General features: G+C 39.7%; 6 protein-coding genes across 11 annotated transcripts in view; 2 read left to right on the top strand and 4 right to left on the bottom strand.

Moving 5' to 3' along the window:
• Window positions 1-1,220: 1,220 nt before the first annotated feature.
• On the bottom strand, window positions 1,221-2,508 carry LOC124190754. The gene is made up of 4 exons (XM_046583598.1): window positions 2,261-2,508; window positions 2,039-2,194; window positions 1,717-1,974; window positions 1,221-1,647 (listed from the first exon to the last, which is right to left on the bottom strand). The coding sequence occupies exons 1-4, from the start codon at window positions 2,391-2,393 to the stop codon at window positions 1,271-1,273; spliced, it is 924 nt and encodes a 307-aa protein (XP_046439554.1). The 5' UTR covers window positions 2,394-2,508; the 3' UTR covers window positions 1,221-1,270.
• Window positions 2,509-2,825: 317 nt separating this feature from the next.
• Window positions 2,826-5,933, bottom strand: LOC124190752 (activating signal cointegrator 1-like). 2 transcript variants are annotated; one of them, XM_046583596.1, is made up of 12 exons: window positions 5,882-5,933; window positions 5,685-5,828; window positions 5,339-5,629; window positions 5,172-5,280; window positions 4,935-5,101; window positions 4,696-4,862; window positions 4,503-4,630; window positions 4,269-4,438; window positions 3,893-4,209; window positions 3,712-3,829; window positions 3,267-3,346; window positions 2,826-3,187 (listed from the first exon to the last, which is right to left on the bottom strand). In XM_046583596.1, the coding sequence occupies exons 2-10, from the start codon at window positions 5,774-5,776 to the stop codon at window positions 3,777-3,779; spliced, it is 1,494 nt and encodes a 497-aa protein (XP_046439552.1). In that variant the 5' UTR covers window positions 5,777-5,828; window positions 5,882-5,933; the 3' UTR covers window positions 2,826-3,187; window positions 3,267-3,346; window positions 3,712-3,776. The 2 variants fall into 2 exon arrangements, with proteins under 2 accessions (XP_046439552.1, XP_046439553.1); XM_046583597.1 differs by having other exon boundaries at window positions 2,826-3,114.
• Window positions 5,934-5,954: 21 nt separating this feature from the next.
• LOC124190751 (gamma-tubulin complex component 4-like) lies at window positions 5,955-7,991 on the top strand. The gene is made up of 3 exons (XM_046583595.1): window positions 5,955-7,186; window positions 7,251-7,590; window positions 7,654-7,991. The coding sequence occupies exons 1-3, from the start codon at window positions 6,087-6,089 to the stop codon at window positions 7,930-7,932; spliced, it is 1,719 nt and encodes a 572-aa protein (XP_046439551.1). The 5' UTR covers window positions 5,955-6,086; the 3' UTR covers window positions 7,933-7,991.
• Window positions 7,919-15,059, bottom strand: part of LOC124190745 — a 26,316-nt gene continuing 19,175 nt past the window's right edge. For 2 of the 5 annotated variants that reach the window (XR_006873060.1, XR_006873064.1), the window contains 4 exons: window positions 11,906-12,997; window positions 8,541-11,815; window positions 8,267-8,470; window positions 7,919-8,200 (listed from right to left, as the gene is read on the bottom strand). The gene's annotated coding sequence lies outside the window, so the exon portion shown is untranslated. The remainder of the gene's footprint in view (window positions 8,201-8,266; window positions 8,471-8,540; window positions 11,816-11,905; window positions 12,998-15,059) is intronic. The other 3 variants (XR_006873061.1, XR_006873062.1, XR_006873063.1) reach the window with 3 other exon arrangements.
• LOC124189805 (polyamine-modulated factor 1-like) lies at window positions 7,966-8,653 on the bottom strand. The gene is made up of 3 exons (XM_046582276.1): window positions 8,621-8,653; window positions 8,267-8,385; window positions 7,966-8,200 (listed from the first exon to the last, which is right to left on the bottom strand). The coding sequence occupies exons 1-3, from the start codon at window positions 8,651-8,653 to the stop codon at window positions 7,966-7,968; spliced, it is 387 nt and encodes a 128-aa protein (XP_046438232.1).
• Window positions 11,675-15,059, top strand: part of LOC124190750 (piwi-like protein Siwi) — a 4,049-nt gene continuing 664 nt past the window's right edge. The window contains exons 1-14 of the mRNA XM_046583594.1: window positions 11,675-11,809; window positions 12,178-12,367; window positions 12,448-12,656; window positions 12,724-12,825; window positions 12,889-12,984; window positions 13,058-13,216; window positions 13,291-13,592; window positions 13,658-13,766; window positions 13,839-13,983; window positions 14,047-14,188; window positions 14,258-14,423; window positions 14,488-14,610; window positions 14,675-14,850; window positions 14,921-15,032. Coding sequence (XP_046439550.1) covers window positions 11,711-11,809; window positions 12,178-12,367; window positions 12,448-12,656; window positions 12,724-12,825; window positions 12,889-12,984; window positions 13,058-13,216; window positions 13,291-13,592; window positions 13,658-13,766; window positions 13,839-13,983; window positions 14,047-14,188; window positions 14,258-14,423; window positions 14,488-14,610; window positions 14,675-14,850; window positions 14,921-15,032 — 2,130 coding nt within the window. The 5' untranslated portion in view covers window positions 11,675-11,710. The remainder of the gene's footprint in view (window positions 11,810-12,177; window positions 12,368-12,447; window positions 12,657-12,723; window positions 12,826-12,888; window positions 12,985-13,057; window positions 13,217-13,290; window positions 13,593-13,657; window positions 13,767-13,838; window positions 13,984-14,046; window positions 14,189-14,257; window positions 14,424-14,487; window positions 14,611-14,674; window positions 14,851-14,920; window positions 15,033-15,059) is intronic.

Genomic DNA, 15,059 nt, shown 5'->3' with positions numbered 1-15,059 from the left:
CGCCGGCTAATAAAAGAAAAGAGTGCGGCTTAGACTGCACGACGACGATGATGTTCATTTGAGCGGAACAGACAGAATCCTGAGAGTCCATTTTTCATCGCTGCTGCTGCTGCCAATCGTGTCTTGTCTCGATTCGTCAAATGACATCAGCCCAAACGTGACCACTTATATGACACACTTGTGTGTGTCTCCTTGTTAATGTTGTTTTGATCGATATAGCTATAGCGCCCAGTTTTGTCTTCTTCCCACCCGATAATATGTAGAACTGTGCACAAGGGCGAGAAGCCACTTGGATATTCGCAGGGTCGTGACTTATCATCGGGATTCGACCGGCTGTGGAGAACGAAGGAATCGATCAATAACATCCGTCTCCACAGCTGACGTCAATCTTTAAGGTGAGAAAAATAAGGTTACACACTTGTCATATTATTCACGCTATATAGTATACAATGCATACCTAGAAAAGCGGCTAATCAACCGAAATCCGTTGGGGGTGATAAATCTTTCCTGTTCCGGCCCCCACACAGCACGTCTCCAACCGGAATCGTTATAATATCCGCGCGGTGTTGTCCGCTTGTATAAATACGAAAAAGATTTCTTTCCTCTCGGCGACGGGGGGTGTTAATATCAAATCGATAAACATTTGTCACGCTCCCTGCACGCGTTGGATGGGCGTATTATTCAATATAAAACAAGGGGGGAATAAAAATGGGTTTTTTTAGTATTTATTCACCCCATCGCCAGACGATACTAGCGCGCTAAAATGATTAAGATCCGACGTCTATTATAGGCAGACTCGATCGTGTGAAAACGCCATTTATACCGAGTATAATAGCTAAAAATAATAACTGGTGGATAGCAAACCTGACAGGCAGGTTTGAAAAGGAGAGTGGATGACTAACGTCAGCGTTCGCTTGGCGGTAATAAAAATAAGTAAATAAATAATCACTAGTAAAGATGTTCAAACCTTTGAAATGATTCTAGTTCCCATGGTTTCCATAAATAGCAATCAATCCTGCCGATATTTAATTAAATAAAATTTATTAATTATTTGAATGTCGATGTTACCAGCCACTTTAGTCCTTGGTCCTCCCATCAACTGAAAAAAAGTTGTTTTTTTAGTACTGTCTCAAATCACGCTGCATTTCCACTAGTACTAAATTAGTACCCAATTTCCTAATGTTTTCCAAACACTTTTATTATAATTCTTCAAAAAACAGGGCCAGTATAGTGCGTAAACAAAAGTATTGCTATGCTTTAGAAATTACAATTACCACGTACTCAAGTGCTTGACAAAATTGGGCATAGGATCGTCTTGACCGATAAAAGCAAAATGTGGGCTCAACTCTTCAATCTTCTTCTCGATAGACAGAATTGAAAATGATTCATCGTAGATGTAGCCGCAAATGGTCTGGTGATTCCACGCTTTGTCGATCCGTTCGTCCACCGTTGAAGAAATCTGAATAGAATCGTCTTTGGGTTCAGGAGTGGAAATGCTCAGCTGCTCGAAAGCAAATTTTCTTTCTGGGAAATTGTTCAAGTTCTTCAAATGACTTTTCCCTTTCAAATGATCCTGCATCGGTATGCGGCCTGAGCAAATAAAGCCAGGGCAAACTTTACACTTGTATGATCCATCTGGTTGTAGCACTGAAAATATATAAAGAAAAGAGATGTAAAATTGAATGTAATTCTTGTCTAGATTAAATAATATTTTACATGCAGAAGACCCTTGACTTGCTATAATTGGTAAGGAACCATTATTCATTGCTGGAGTAGAGTTAACTAGAGAAGTAATTTGTAGCTCAGGTAGAGGTGACTTGACAGGTGAGCTTGAGCTTGACTTGGTAGACTCTCTGTGACGCTGGATGTTCTTCAAATGCCTCTGACCTGCTAAATGTTGCTCAAAAGGTATAGGCCCAGAACAGAAAAAGTCATCACAGCTTTTACACCTAAAACTTCCATCGGGCAAGACAACTACAAGAGAAAAGTACAACCTATTTAATTCTGATTTTTAAACTTATAACAATTTCCTTTATACTTGCTGAAATGTTAACTTCGGAAGGACTTATTACAGAAACAGCTTTCAAGTTTTTCAAATGTCTCTGACCTACTAAATGTTGCTCGAAAGGTATACGCCCAGAGCACACAAAATCATCACAGCTTTTACACTTGAAAGATCCATCAGGCAAGACAACTACATGAAAAAAGTACAACCTATTATACTGATGTCAATACATGTTTCAAACAATTTCATTAATACTTGCTGCTGAGATGTCGACTTCTGAAGTACTCACAGTGACAGCTCTCTTGTGCTTTACGCCACCTTCATGATACTCCCACTGAGATCTCGAGTTCAATTGGACCTTACATGGAGCACAATAAAACTCGGCCATCCTTTCAGAGCAGTTAGTGGGGAAAAAGTGTGTAGCAAGGCATAGGTGAATGTACTAGGAAAAAAGCAACAAGAACCGCAAGAACCAAGAACTTGCGAAATGAAAAGAAAACAATGCGATGCTAGCGACATCTAACGACTAGCAAAGTTATCTTTTTTTCCCGCATTCTTTTATTTCTGGAGAAGAAAGAAAAAGAGCAAGGTAAAAAGGTAACGAATTAACTTCTGAGTTTGTGATTTTATTTCATTTTTAAAAATGAAACATACACGTCAACGGAGGATTCATAGTATTGATTATAAATACTACCATTTGTGATTGATAGCATGTCTGAAATCTGAATTTGTTATTGTGGTATATTCATTCATTCACTCATGTGTATATTGACTATTATTTTCTTAGAATTACACTGTCGACTTACAAAAGGAAACAAAATAGAAGGCGAATTGTATTAATCGAACATCGACATTTTTCTTTAAAAAAATACACACATTTAATAGCACGAGAAATGAGGAAATAACAATTGGAGCCTTGACTGTAGGCCTATATAGTCGCAATGTAGTAGTAAAGATCTCGATTTCAATTTAGAAAATTAGATTTGTGATTGGACGGTCTGATGGTGGGGCGTACTTCACATTTTTCTTTTTTCCTCCTTTCCTTTATCGTGACGTATTTTGCCCAAAGCGTTCGTTTTTCGACAATTATTACACCAGACAGTGATACTCTGTGTGTTAACGTTCACAGTTAAATTTTTCGGATCGAGTAAAATACCGCAAAAGCAACAGTGATTCAATGCTCTGTCAGATAACAAATGTCCACGATAAGTTATTAACAGTTATTTGTTTACGTCACAAGAAAATACAGGTTTCTTTTTACCTGTAAGTGCTGTCTGCTTCTTGAATATTGTTGTTGTTTTTGGACTGGTTATTAGTCAATGAACTTGAGGTAGATGCCGCTTTGGAGATAAACTGTGACGTGGCCATTTCGAAAGGAACGTAATACTGAGGGGACGATCAATGAGCAAATGTGAGCACCGACTAGCCGAGGAGGAGGGTTTAGACGAGCGGGTATTTTTTGGGTTGTTCCACTTCCAAGGTTAACGCTTGACTAGACACTGAAAGTGGGAGCAGGTGGGAGGGCCCTTCTTTCTTCTTCTACACAATGCATGCCTACTTTTTATACCTAAACCCCCCCGAGAAATGAGGGGTGGTTTAATTTGCATATTTGTTTATAGAAATTGTTTTTGGCGCCAAAAAGTTTGACATGCATTTTCTTAAACAACGCCCAAAATAATAACCACTCTAATTATTATTTTGCATTTAAAAAATCTATTTCACAAATAAATTTTTATAACAGCAATTTATCACGGTACTTTTAACTGGAACATCAAAACCGCAACGATTTTTTGGCAGTCTGATGGACTGCAGGATCCAGTTTATCTGTGCCAATGAAATGAATAAATCACACTGCCAAGTGAAAATAAGAAAAATCTGGAAACTTACAGATTTTGTGTTGGCCTTTGTTGGGAAATTTAACAAATAATTCGTGAGGATTCTCGCAGACAAAGACGTACGGCGATTCGCTTTCTCCATTAGGATGCTGAATCCTATACTCTTCCTGTGGCAAAACGTCCACCACTTCAACGCAGCCCAACAGGCAACCGGATGGATAATTTTGAGGGAAAGCCAAATCGGTTTTGCCGTAAAGCGTCTTGTAGAAATTTTCCAGTTGTTTTATCTCCTCGGGCAAAGGCTCTTTAACGGTGGACGCGATCCACAATCTACCGCGATGCGATGAGTACCACGTCCGACCTTCGTGTCTAAACAAATATTCATTAGCAATTTACCCACATTGCTTATTATTGCACAAATTTGTTACTTTTTAATTCCGGCGACCAATAGAGAAGCATATGGTTGATGCATGCTCAGACATTTTCCAGGATCGCTCATTTTTTGAAGTTCAGCGTCTTGAACGCGAACTTTTTCATCGCTCTTGCTACTAGTCGATCGAGTAACTTGCGATGCATTTTCATCGAAAGCAGAATCGTACTAAATATAAGAGGGTACCATCTGAATGTTAATTAATTAATTTAGAATCCAGAAATGTAATTACGATGGGACGTGGGAATGCCAGTGCGGGATTCACGGCGTACTCGTCATAGTATTCCTTTCTTTCTTCTTCAAATTGCTGCTCGGTGAATAGTTCTTCATAAGTACTTTGCTCTTCAATCACCTGTCGCCCTGAAAATATACCGTAAAATGACATTAGTGGGTGATGGGAAAATAAGAATTATGCCTTTAAATACCTGCAAAATCAAGCGTGACTTTGATTTGTCTCCTGGATCCGTGACGACTGTCCCGCAGTTCCTTTTCTTTGGTTCGAAGGGCGTCCCGCTGTTTCGGGTTCAACCACTTGTTGCTATCGGCGTTGAAATAGTCGGATTCGTCATCGATAACTCGAGTTCGGTGTTCACTGTTAGCAAAGAACAACACTATCAATTGTATTTTAAATATAAAGAATAGAAAGATATTCCGTCTCTCAAACCTTGTCCTATCGAATTCCAAAAGCTTTTCTTTGTGAGCCATGGCTGTTGTGAATGCCTTATCAGGAAGTGGAGCAGTTCCATCCAGAAATCTTCTACCAGATTGTTTTGTACGCTGTGCTGGTGCATTGTTGGATTGAAGTAGTGCTTCTTTCTCACAGGCTGACATCTATTTCATAATGATAAAATGTTAGGAGGTGTAATAAAATTAATTGGTAAAAAGATGTTGAAAGACTCACATTTTCAGTACAAAACACACATGGTCCTGGTCCTTCCTGGGCACAAATCACTCTCCCACACTCTAAGCAGTTTCTGACAAGACTATGCTTTGATGCCTGACATTCACACCTGATAAAAAATTATGCCATGATATGAATGAAATAGGTGAATGAAATTATATGGATACTTATGTTGTCCTGGTAGTGTGATTGTTTCTTTCGCTTGTCCCTCTTTAGAAAACAGGTTGATTTGCTTCACCCTTTTCTTTGATTGCTGCTTGTTTGAAATGTCTTCCTTGCCGACCTGTTGGCCTTTTTTCGACCCAGTTTGGGTTGTTGTGGGAGACTTCTTTTCAATGGAATAACCCAAACGGTTCAAAAGAACTTCAACAAATCGACGATGTTCAGGATTTGACAAGTCAAGCATTGACTGCAAGTAGTCTTCAACATCGCGACTGCTCTCCATCGATATCAGATACCTGGATGACATTGATTGAATATAGATCGTAAAATTTAAATATCAAATATTTATACTGTGCAATGTCCTGATATTCTTCTTGAGTCACGGAAAATTCCAAGAGACGAGACAATTCATTGCAAATCCAAGAAATAGTTGTATTGGACATCTTAAACTAGTTTAATTCTTCTTTCGTTCGTGAATCTGAATCGGGAACTTATTTCTATGGTTGGTGGTTGGTTAGAGATGGGTGCATTGCTGTCGACAAACTTATTTCTATGACCGGCTTAAGGTTTCCATTGTTTATTTGTGGCTGCTGCCATCTAGCGGTGACGAAAACAACTTGCGGCAGGGCGCCATAACAACAAACGTCAAAATTTAAATGAGAAAACGAGTAAAATTTTTGTTTAGTTAGACCACATCGTGCATGGTTAGACAGTGTTAATATATATCGCAGGAATTCAACCCCACTTACAAAAATGATAAGAGAATTGTTATTCATGTTGAGTGGTCAACCTGGTGCACTTTTTGTTAAGAAAGATAACGGACAATTTGAAATGTGTTCAGCAATTGCTGATGTTGGCTTGTGCCAATCTGAGAAAGAAATCATCAAACCATTGCTCAAAATCGGCTCAAATGTAGCCTTCCTCAACGAATTTGCCGAAGACAGAAAAATGAACAGTCTTTACCTGGAAGTTATCAAACAGTCCATAGCAAAATGTGTCACCGAGTTTCAAGAAGAACTTTTGGTGATTGAAGTAGAAATTCTGGAAGGATCATCAATGTTGGGAGTGACTGGTATTCATTCAAAGATCATGCCACACACTCTGCTGCTCGAATATTTGAAGGAATTGGTGGATGCCATTAAGTTGCAAGAGCCAAACTGTCTGCTGATGGACACTATTCAACACTATCGTGATCACTGTGGAGTCTCTAAAATCATTGCTACATTTCAGCAGATCTACAATGTTTGTCTTAAAGTTCTTCACAAGCAATTAGTATCATGGTTGTTGTTTGGAAAGCTTTTAGATCCATACAATGAATTTTTTATCCATCTAGATGGTTCCAAAAATTTTGTCATCAATGGTGAAAAGATACCCAATTGCTTGAGTGTGTCCCTTGCCCAGCAAGTTTTGTTTGTCGGAGAATCAGTTGTAGCTCTCAGTGAAGCCCAAGACCTCAGCGAAGAGGACTGGGAGTTTATGGGCAAATTGCGAAAGATTCCTTTCGAAAACATTGTAGAAATTATTCGACAGTGTCGCGATCAAATGGCCAGAAGGCTTTGGAACTTGGTGACTGAAAAGGATCGACTCAACCGCAGTCTCAACATGATTCTTAACACTTTCTTGATGAAGAAGGGAGACATCTTTGCCTATTTTATTCATCAGACGGAAAGTATCCTTGACGGACAGTTCACTCCGGTCCAGTTGGTTGCCAATCAATTCGCCTTACAACAGAGACTGATGAACTCACTCAAGAAATATCTAGAAGAAGAAGAGGCTGAAATCGAGCGACTGTCGGTGAACATCATGCCGGATGTACAAGGCCAAGGATGGGAACGTGTTTTCCTCGAGTACAAGTACGTATTTGCAATACGACATCTTATCGAATAAAAACTGTACTTTTTTACTGTTTAATTATAGGACTGAATGGCCTCTTGGAGTGCTGATCTTCACGCCTGATACGATGCAAACCTACAACAAGATTTTCCGGCTGCTATTGAATTTGCGGCGCATCCAGTTGAACTTGAACGGATTGTGGAAAAATCTGGTCGTGTTGGATAAGCCGGTACTGGAATTGAGATGGAACCTGCAACACGTCCTCATCCATCTAAGCCAGTACATCCAGATCGATGTCATTGAAGTACAAAAATCTATTATGGATCGTCAAATTGATCAGTGTCAAGACTTTGACAAATTCCGATCTGCACACGCCAACTTTCTTGTCGTCATTGCCGCACAAACTTTTCTTCACGTCCCAGCAGTAATTGACACATACCTGTCTCTTGCCTAGCTCAAGTCAAATATCCATTTTTGTGTTCTACAGATGCAAGCCTGTTTCAAGGACCTCATACATTTGGCTCTGAAATTCTGTGGGTTCTTTGCCAATGACAGAAAGGAAGGGCTGATGCTTCTTGTTGCTGAGCTCAACCTGGAATTCGAGAGACTGATGCAGTTACTTTTCTCCTTACTAAACGGAATGTACCAGCAGAGTTCGGGAACGACGATGGAGCCAATTGCACAGCTGCTGCTGAGACTAGACTTTAACTATTATCTGACAGAAGGTTTGCAGGCAAAGTCGAATCGCACAATTGGGGAAATTTGATGTAATGTACAGAATAAAAAAAATACATTGAGATTATAAACTTGGAAAGCTGGATAAAACTTTGAGTGTTTTCTCATTCTTAATCAATAGTCCCTCGATTTGTTTTTCAGTTTCACTGATGCCTTCCACAACTTTGAGGATCTTTTTCTTTTCATTCTCATTTTCCGCTTGAAGTTCTTTTAGAGATGACAAAAGTTCTTCTTTATGTGACTGCAAGGCAGGCATGTCGTAAGCCAGCATATCCTTAGATGGATCTCCCGTCGGTCTCCTAATAGCAACAAACACAAATTAGATACATTTGAAACTAACAAAAGGTTGAACTGAAATATATTACCAGACAGTTTCACCCTGAGATAACTCTGCTTGTTCTAAGTCAATTTTATCAAGAAAATCAAGCTTCTCTTTTAGATTAAGAAATGAAAAAAGATCGTCAATTTCTTCCTTTAATTTGGACTGTAATTTTTGACCAAAAATGGTATGCAACAGAGCGAGAGTTTTCCTTTTCAAAAACGGAAGACATTCTGCAAAAGCCTTTTGACTAGAATACGAACATAAAAGACTGATCAGTAATATCAGTGACACAATAAGTTTTCAAAAATAATCAATACCTTAAAATTTTGTTCATGATTTTTTTGGAGGCTTGGTCTAGTGCATCATTGAGAAGACTTAGGCGAGACTCTTCATCAACTTGATCTTGTGCATTTTCGTCACTTTCGGCCATTTTCAAACCGTCAATTAAGTTTAAAAGAGAACTAAAGATTTTCTATCTAGAATTACGTCAACTGATACAAACATACAATGTTTGCTCCAAAATAACAGCCGAAATTCGAAACGTCAGTGAAAGCCGAAAAGATTTTGAAACAAAAGCGCGACGTTGCCACGTGTAAACAAATTCGTTAAAATACGCGGCGGGCTGTTCGAATTTTGTATTCGTAATCGTAAATCGTGACAATTTATATGATCACGGTCTATTTGAGTCACGCTCTACTCTAATTACAGTCACTTATCGTGCCAACTGCCCGAACCCGACTCTCTGTTGCCGAATGTAATTTTGCCTTTCCATCCGTTGCCATGCCAAAGGGCGAATTCCACAGTCTCTTGGACAAACTGAAATGTGGAAACAAATCAGCTAGTTACGACAGAGCCATTACTTAGTAAATGGCTCTGGTTACGAGACTTGAGACCAGAAATTACACATAATTATACTGAATTGAGTCATGGGAACGAATTAGAAGGGGGGAAATTTTGTTCGGTAACAGAGGGTCGCCACCCCAATGAGCGGCCGTGAATCATTATCCAACAAAGAGCTTGAATGGCCTCTCCCAACTTGAACTCGCTATCAAATGGATCGATACTGTTTCCGCTTTTTCATTCTTGTCTGCACCATATCTTCCTTATTATTGTATAAACTAAAATATAGGATATAGCATCTTAAATGAAGACCACCCAATATTTCCCACATTATTTAAACCAGTAGATTATAATTGCAATCACCATCCAGCGCATGTGTTCATTAATCAAAAAAGCCTATCTTAAAACTTTATCAAATTTCCCATCAGATAAAATTTTATGGTTCGTCCAGTTGGCCTTCTGTTGAAATCTATTTCAAGACATTCGTTGAGGTCACGTTTCTCATATTCGCCTTTTCATTTCCACGAACCCCAAAATGTTTTAAAAATAAAATAATAAAATAAAAAATAAAACTAGCGCAAAATGAAACACACACGAAATTGAACCAACTTTTAAATTTGAAACGGGGTATAGGCATGTGAAATCCGATAGTGTTCCAAAGTTGCATGGAGACCAACGTCTGCTGAGATATATGTCTGGATGGTTTAAAACTTGGTCTAAAACAAACTGTTGGATTTATTGTCAAAGTCAAAGACTATGTTGTAAAAGATCCCAGGGGTCTGTACGCTGTCTCGGCCTATATGTGTCTCATTTGTATGCTGTAGTGCCGAGAGATGCAGTTTTGAAACAAAACTGGAAATGGGCTAGACGGTTAAAAATGATTCAAAGGATAAGATGGAAACTGAAAAAGGGAAAATACATTTTTGTTAGTCTTGAAAAATCAATCAAGATTGCCATGTCAACTTTACCTTCAAAACCTGTCTGAACAACCAAATCTATACCTTTTCTTTGTTCATTTTCGTGTTGCTGTTCTACAAAGCCAAGGAAGGCCTACACTGAAATAATCTCATGACTGTTAAAGCCTTTCCTACCCAACGTAATTGCTGGCTTCCTTAAAACTTGGCAATTACAAAATTTTGAGACATAAATTAGTCCAATGGTTGTTGCGCCGTTGTGTTTTCCACCCTATTTTCAGCAACACGGTAGACTCAACTAAGCTTTTTATTATGGTGGCCCCTATCCAAATCCAGCAGGTCGGAACCTATAAGACACGGTTAAGTAAATTTGAATCGTTTGAAAGTTTAAATTCGAATGTTATCGAGGGTTGAATTCTTCCATTGAGCAAAGTCATATCCGGTACCCCAACAGAGGTGACTAATTTGACATAAATTTACGGGTGAAAATGGTACAAGTTCAAAAGAAATGAGTTGAATACTATCAAATAACTTTTAAATATTGTACACGTTGCAGCTGATGGCTGCTGTTGTGGTCAGAACACAAAGGAAAGATTTACACCAGCCCCTCCGGGGAAAATATGGAGGATGGATTCATTCCTATAAAAGAGTTTCCCCCTCCTGGAAGACCCTACGGAGCGACGGCCTACCTACAATGCGGAACTCAGGTAAAAAAAAAATACTGGGCAATCTATATAGTACACCATCTCAACATGTTTAAACCGAATAATAGTTTCCTGATCAAGAAGGCGTGATGAAACCACAAAAAGTCCTCTTAATTAACTTGACGAGAGCTAACGAACGATGTAATCTAAAACTGTGTGAGTGTGTGGTCAATGTCAATAAAAAAATTTTCCTTGTATATTCACAACCTCTTAATGACTATTTTTGTTTCGAAATTCTGACACCCCAGTGCCAAAAACAATAACTTTCTTTACAAAGTATTAACATCCAGGAAAATGAGATGAAACCAACGAAATATATCAAGTTCAACTTCTCCGTTATTTTAAAATATGGAAAACAGCTTCACCAAAAGCGAAACATATAAGCAACACCCCCAAGCCAAATAGACGCATCTTTGTAAAAAAAAAAACACAAAAATATTTTTTAATAAAAGAAATTTTTCTACTAGGAATCCCCGAATCCCTTACGGGCGTAATGACCTCAAAGAACGCTCATGTTTTTCCTGACTGCAAAACAGCCAACGGTACAAACGAATTTTATTTCTCAGTAAAGAAAATATATAAAACAGTATAAACGTTTCCAAATCCCATTGGTCCTAGCGCAGCTGCCTTTATATTGTTTATCGCCAACAAAGAAAAAAATAGCGAGTCGACACAGTACACGTGTGTGTCTCCCAACATCTGGACCTTAACCCCAAAAATAGTTAGCGCCGCCATATATCGCACCCGGCTGACTTGATGACTTGGGAAAAGAGCAATTTCCCATATCACCCCGACCAAGAAATTCGAGCTAGCCTTTCTCTTTCTACTTACTCCAACTGGGCCGCAATTGCGGCGCTGGGAGATGAGCCAAGGTTTTCAAATTGTGGGCGGGGCTTGGTCTTCCACTGACCGTATAGTGTTGTGTTTGTTGTTGTTGTAGTAGTATGTCTGGAGGGGTTTTTGTCGGAGGGTGAGCGCGGCCAAGAACCTCTGGGAAGCGGATATTCAGTTCATCAGAGCGAGTCAAGAATGGCAGACGCAACAAAAAGAGCTGGTGGCAGAGGACGTTCAAATGCACCGCCACAACAAGCGCCCAGACGACCAGGAGATAATCCGCCAATTTCGCAGGTAGACCTAGAATCATTTTTATAAAAATTTGAATAAATTAAAAAAATTAGAAAAGATTCGCTTTCAAAAAAACATATTTACTCTTTGTTCGTATACCTGGTAGACGTTAGTTGGTTTGTTGTTGGGAGCTTTCCTCCGTACAGCCTAAGGCAGATAATCCCCTAAGGTCATGTGTTGTATGTTTGTCTATTTACCCCATAAAAGGCAGAGTCACCTGTCAACTTGTTGCTTTCCACAATTTAGATTTTCTTTTTAAAATGTGTCAGTCTGAAATTTGACTGACGGAAGGGCGGTAAAAATTTGAATTTCAAAAGGGTCCGCCCAGGTATTTTAATAAAATCTAATTCTATTTTTCCTACGAACAACAGGGAATTGGACGCGGAGCTGTGCGAACTGCACCACAGGTGACAACTGCTGGACCTGTTGGGACTGCTCCAGCAGCCATTCAAACCCCAGGGAATGTGGCAGGGGCGACAGCCATCGAAGTCCAAAGGGCACCAGACCGAGAAGCCAACCGGCATGTTGTCACAAGACCCTCGCCGACATTCGTCAAAACTGGTTATATTTTCAAAAAATAACAAAACAAATTCCTGGAATAATGTTAAAAAACGTTAAAAAATTGTTTGCATAAAATTTAGGATCGGGAGGAGCTCCGCTGGATGTGCGCTCCAATTACTTTCAGTTGATTAAGAAACCGGATATGCATTTGTTGCAATACCGCGTCGATTTCACACCGGAAATCGACCATCCCGGCGTCAAAAAAGCTCTCATTCGCGTTCACGAAAGAACCCTGGGCAAATACGTGTTCGACGGGACTCTACTCTACAACACGACTCGTCTGGCCCAAGTATAAAATTATCCAAAATGTCAAATGATCCCATGGCAACTCCATTTTTGCAATTGTTTTACGACAGCCGCTGGAATTGGCGTCGAGACGGACGTCCGATGAAACTGACGTCAAAATAACCTTGGATTTTAAAAACGAAATTCAGGCGGGCGATCCTGTTTACAACAGCGTAAGTTTTTAAAATAATTAAAATGTTTGCCAATAGATAAGTGACGATTTTGGTTATGTTTAGGTCATGAATTTGATCCTGCGCCGTTGCCTGGCCAATCTAAACATGGTCATGATCCGACGCGACTATTACGATGCGGCAGCCAGAGAAGACGTTCCGGTTTGTCGTTAATCTATTTAAAATGAAATAAAAGGAATAATTTTTAAAAATGAATTTTTAAAATAATTTGCAGGGTCACCCGATTACCATTTGGCCTGGATACCTGACGGCTATAAATCATCACGAAAAGGATTGTCTTTTGAATGTGGAAATCGTCCACAAATTCCTACGCAGAGACAGCGCATTAGACATTATGGACAGGATTCGACGCTCAGGATCGGACGGTATCAAGGTAAATAACAAAATCTTTTATCCTTTTCCCACCAGATATTTAATTTTGAACTCTTAAATTTTTATTAAAACTAGGAACGAATTACAGCCGAGCTGGTGGGCAAAATCGTGATGACGGGCTACAACAACAAGACGTACAGGATCGACGACGTGGATTTCACGCAAAGCGCTTCGTCCACTTTCCATTTGCGCAAAGAGGATCGGGACATTAGTTACATCAACTATTACAAAGAGCGTTACCAGCAGACGATCAAATCCGTCACGCAGCCGCTGCTCGTGTCTAAGCCGACGCGTCGTGACATCAACCGCGGCAACAACGAGAACGTCTACCTTGTCCCGGAATTGTGCGGAATGACGGGACTCTCGCAAGAGCAAAGGTATGACATCATTTTTAAATCATTAATCAAAGAAATCTAATGAAAATTGGTTTGAATTTTAATAGGGCTAACTTTAATTTAACGCGGGCTATTTCGACAATCACTCGAGTGGCTCCCGACAGACGAGTGGAGACTTTGATGAAATTCCGTCGCCGATTGGCAGAAACTCCGCAGGTAAAATGAGTCTCGATTAAATTAACTCGATTCAAATATATCAAATTGACAAATGATTGAATGAATAATTAGATCCAACAAGAGCTCAACAGCTGGGGAATTCAGTTTGCAAATGACATTGTCAACTGTCAAGCCAGAATTTTGCCAACGAAATCTATTTTGACTGGAGGGAAAAAGATCGATGTCAGAGATGGCGATTGGAGCCGCAGTATGCATAGTAAGTCTATTTTTTAAAAGTTAAATTGAATTCCGGTTTACTAACTCGTTTATAAAACTCTAGACACGAAAATGCAAGTTTCCGTCCGGCTGGACCATTGGCTCGTCATTCATCCAAACAGCATGGGCCAGCAAGTTCGATCCTTTGTCCAGCTCATCAAAAGAGTCGGTGGTCCTCAAGGGTTCAACGTCCCCGAACCAGACTAGTAAAGTCAACCAGACAATATAGCCAAATTTCAATTTGTTAATTTAAAAATATTTTTCCTTGTTTACAGCATTAGTTTAGAGGCCGATCGGACAACCAATTACGCCAACGCCCTTAAAAACGAACTGCCGAAAAAGCCGTACGATATCGTCATGTGCGTACTGCGGACGGGCAGAGAAGACATTTACTCTGTCATCAAAAACATCACCTTCTGTCAAGTGGGCATTGCTTCCCAGGTAATTTTAAAATTTCTATTTTTTTAAATCGACATTGAATTAAATCAAATTTAATGTTACACAGGTTATTACCGGGAGAATTCTACAAGGAGATGAGCGGAAACAACTGTCGGTGGCCACCAAAGTCATGACGCAAATCGCATGCAAATTAGGTGCTGAACCTTGGCGAGTCGATGTGCCAAACAAGGTAATTACGTCATATATCTAATTCAATCAAATCTGATTAAAATGTTGTTTTTTAATCAATGCAGCCGTGGATGATTTGCGGATACGACACGTATCACGACGCCACTCAGAAAAGGGCCGTCGGAGCCTTCGTGGCTTCCGTCAATCCCTGTTACACGCGCTACAATTCGTCCGTCAAAATCCACTCGGCCAACGAAGAGATTTCGCCGAGTTTCCAGGATCACATGATCACATCATTGAGGTATAATTAAAGTTCATGATTCCATTTTGACTTGGGATAAAGCTGGAGGCTAATGAATTGATGTTTTCAGGGCTTACTACCTGGCCAACCGAACTCTGCCGGAGAAGATCATCATTTATCGCGATGGCGTCGGGGCCGGCGACATTGTCCGCCTCATGGAAACGGAAGTCACAGCCGTCAAGGTCTGAATTACATTTTTAAATTTTTTA

The sequence above is a fragment of the Daphnia pulex genome, chromosome 3 (assembly GCF_021134715.1).
Source record: "Daphnia pulex isolate KAP4 chromosome 3, ASM2113471v1".
NCBI classification, from domain to species: domain Eukaryota; kingdom Metazoa; phylum Arthropoda; class Branchiopoda; order Diplostraca; family Daphniidae; genus Daphnia; species Daphnia pulex.
This window is presented reverse-complemented; position numbering and strand designations above follow the sequence as displayed.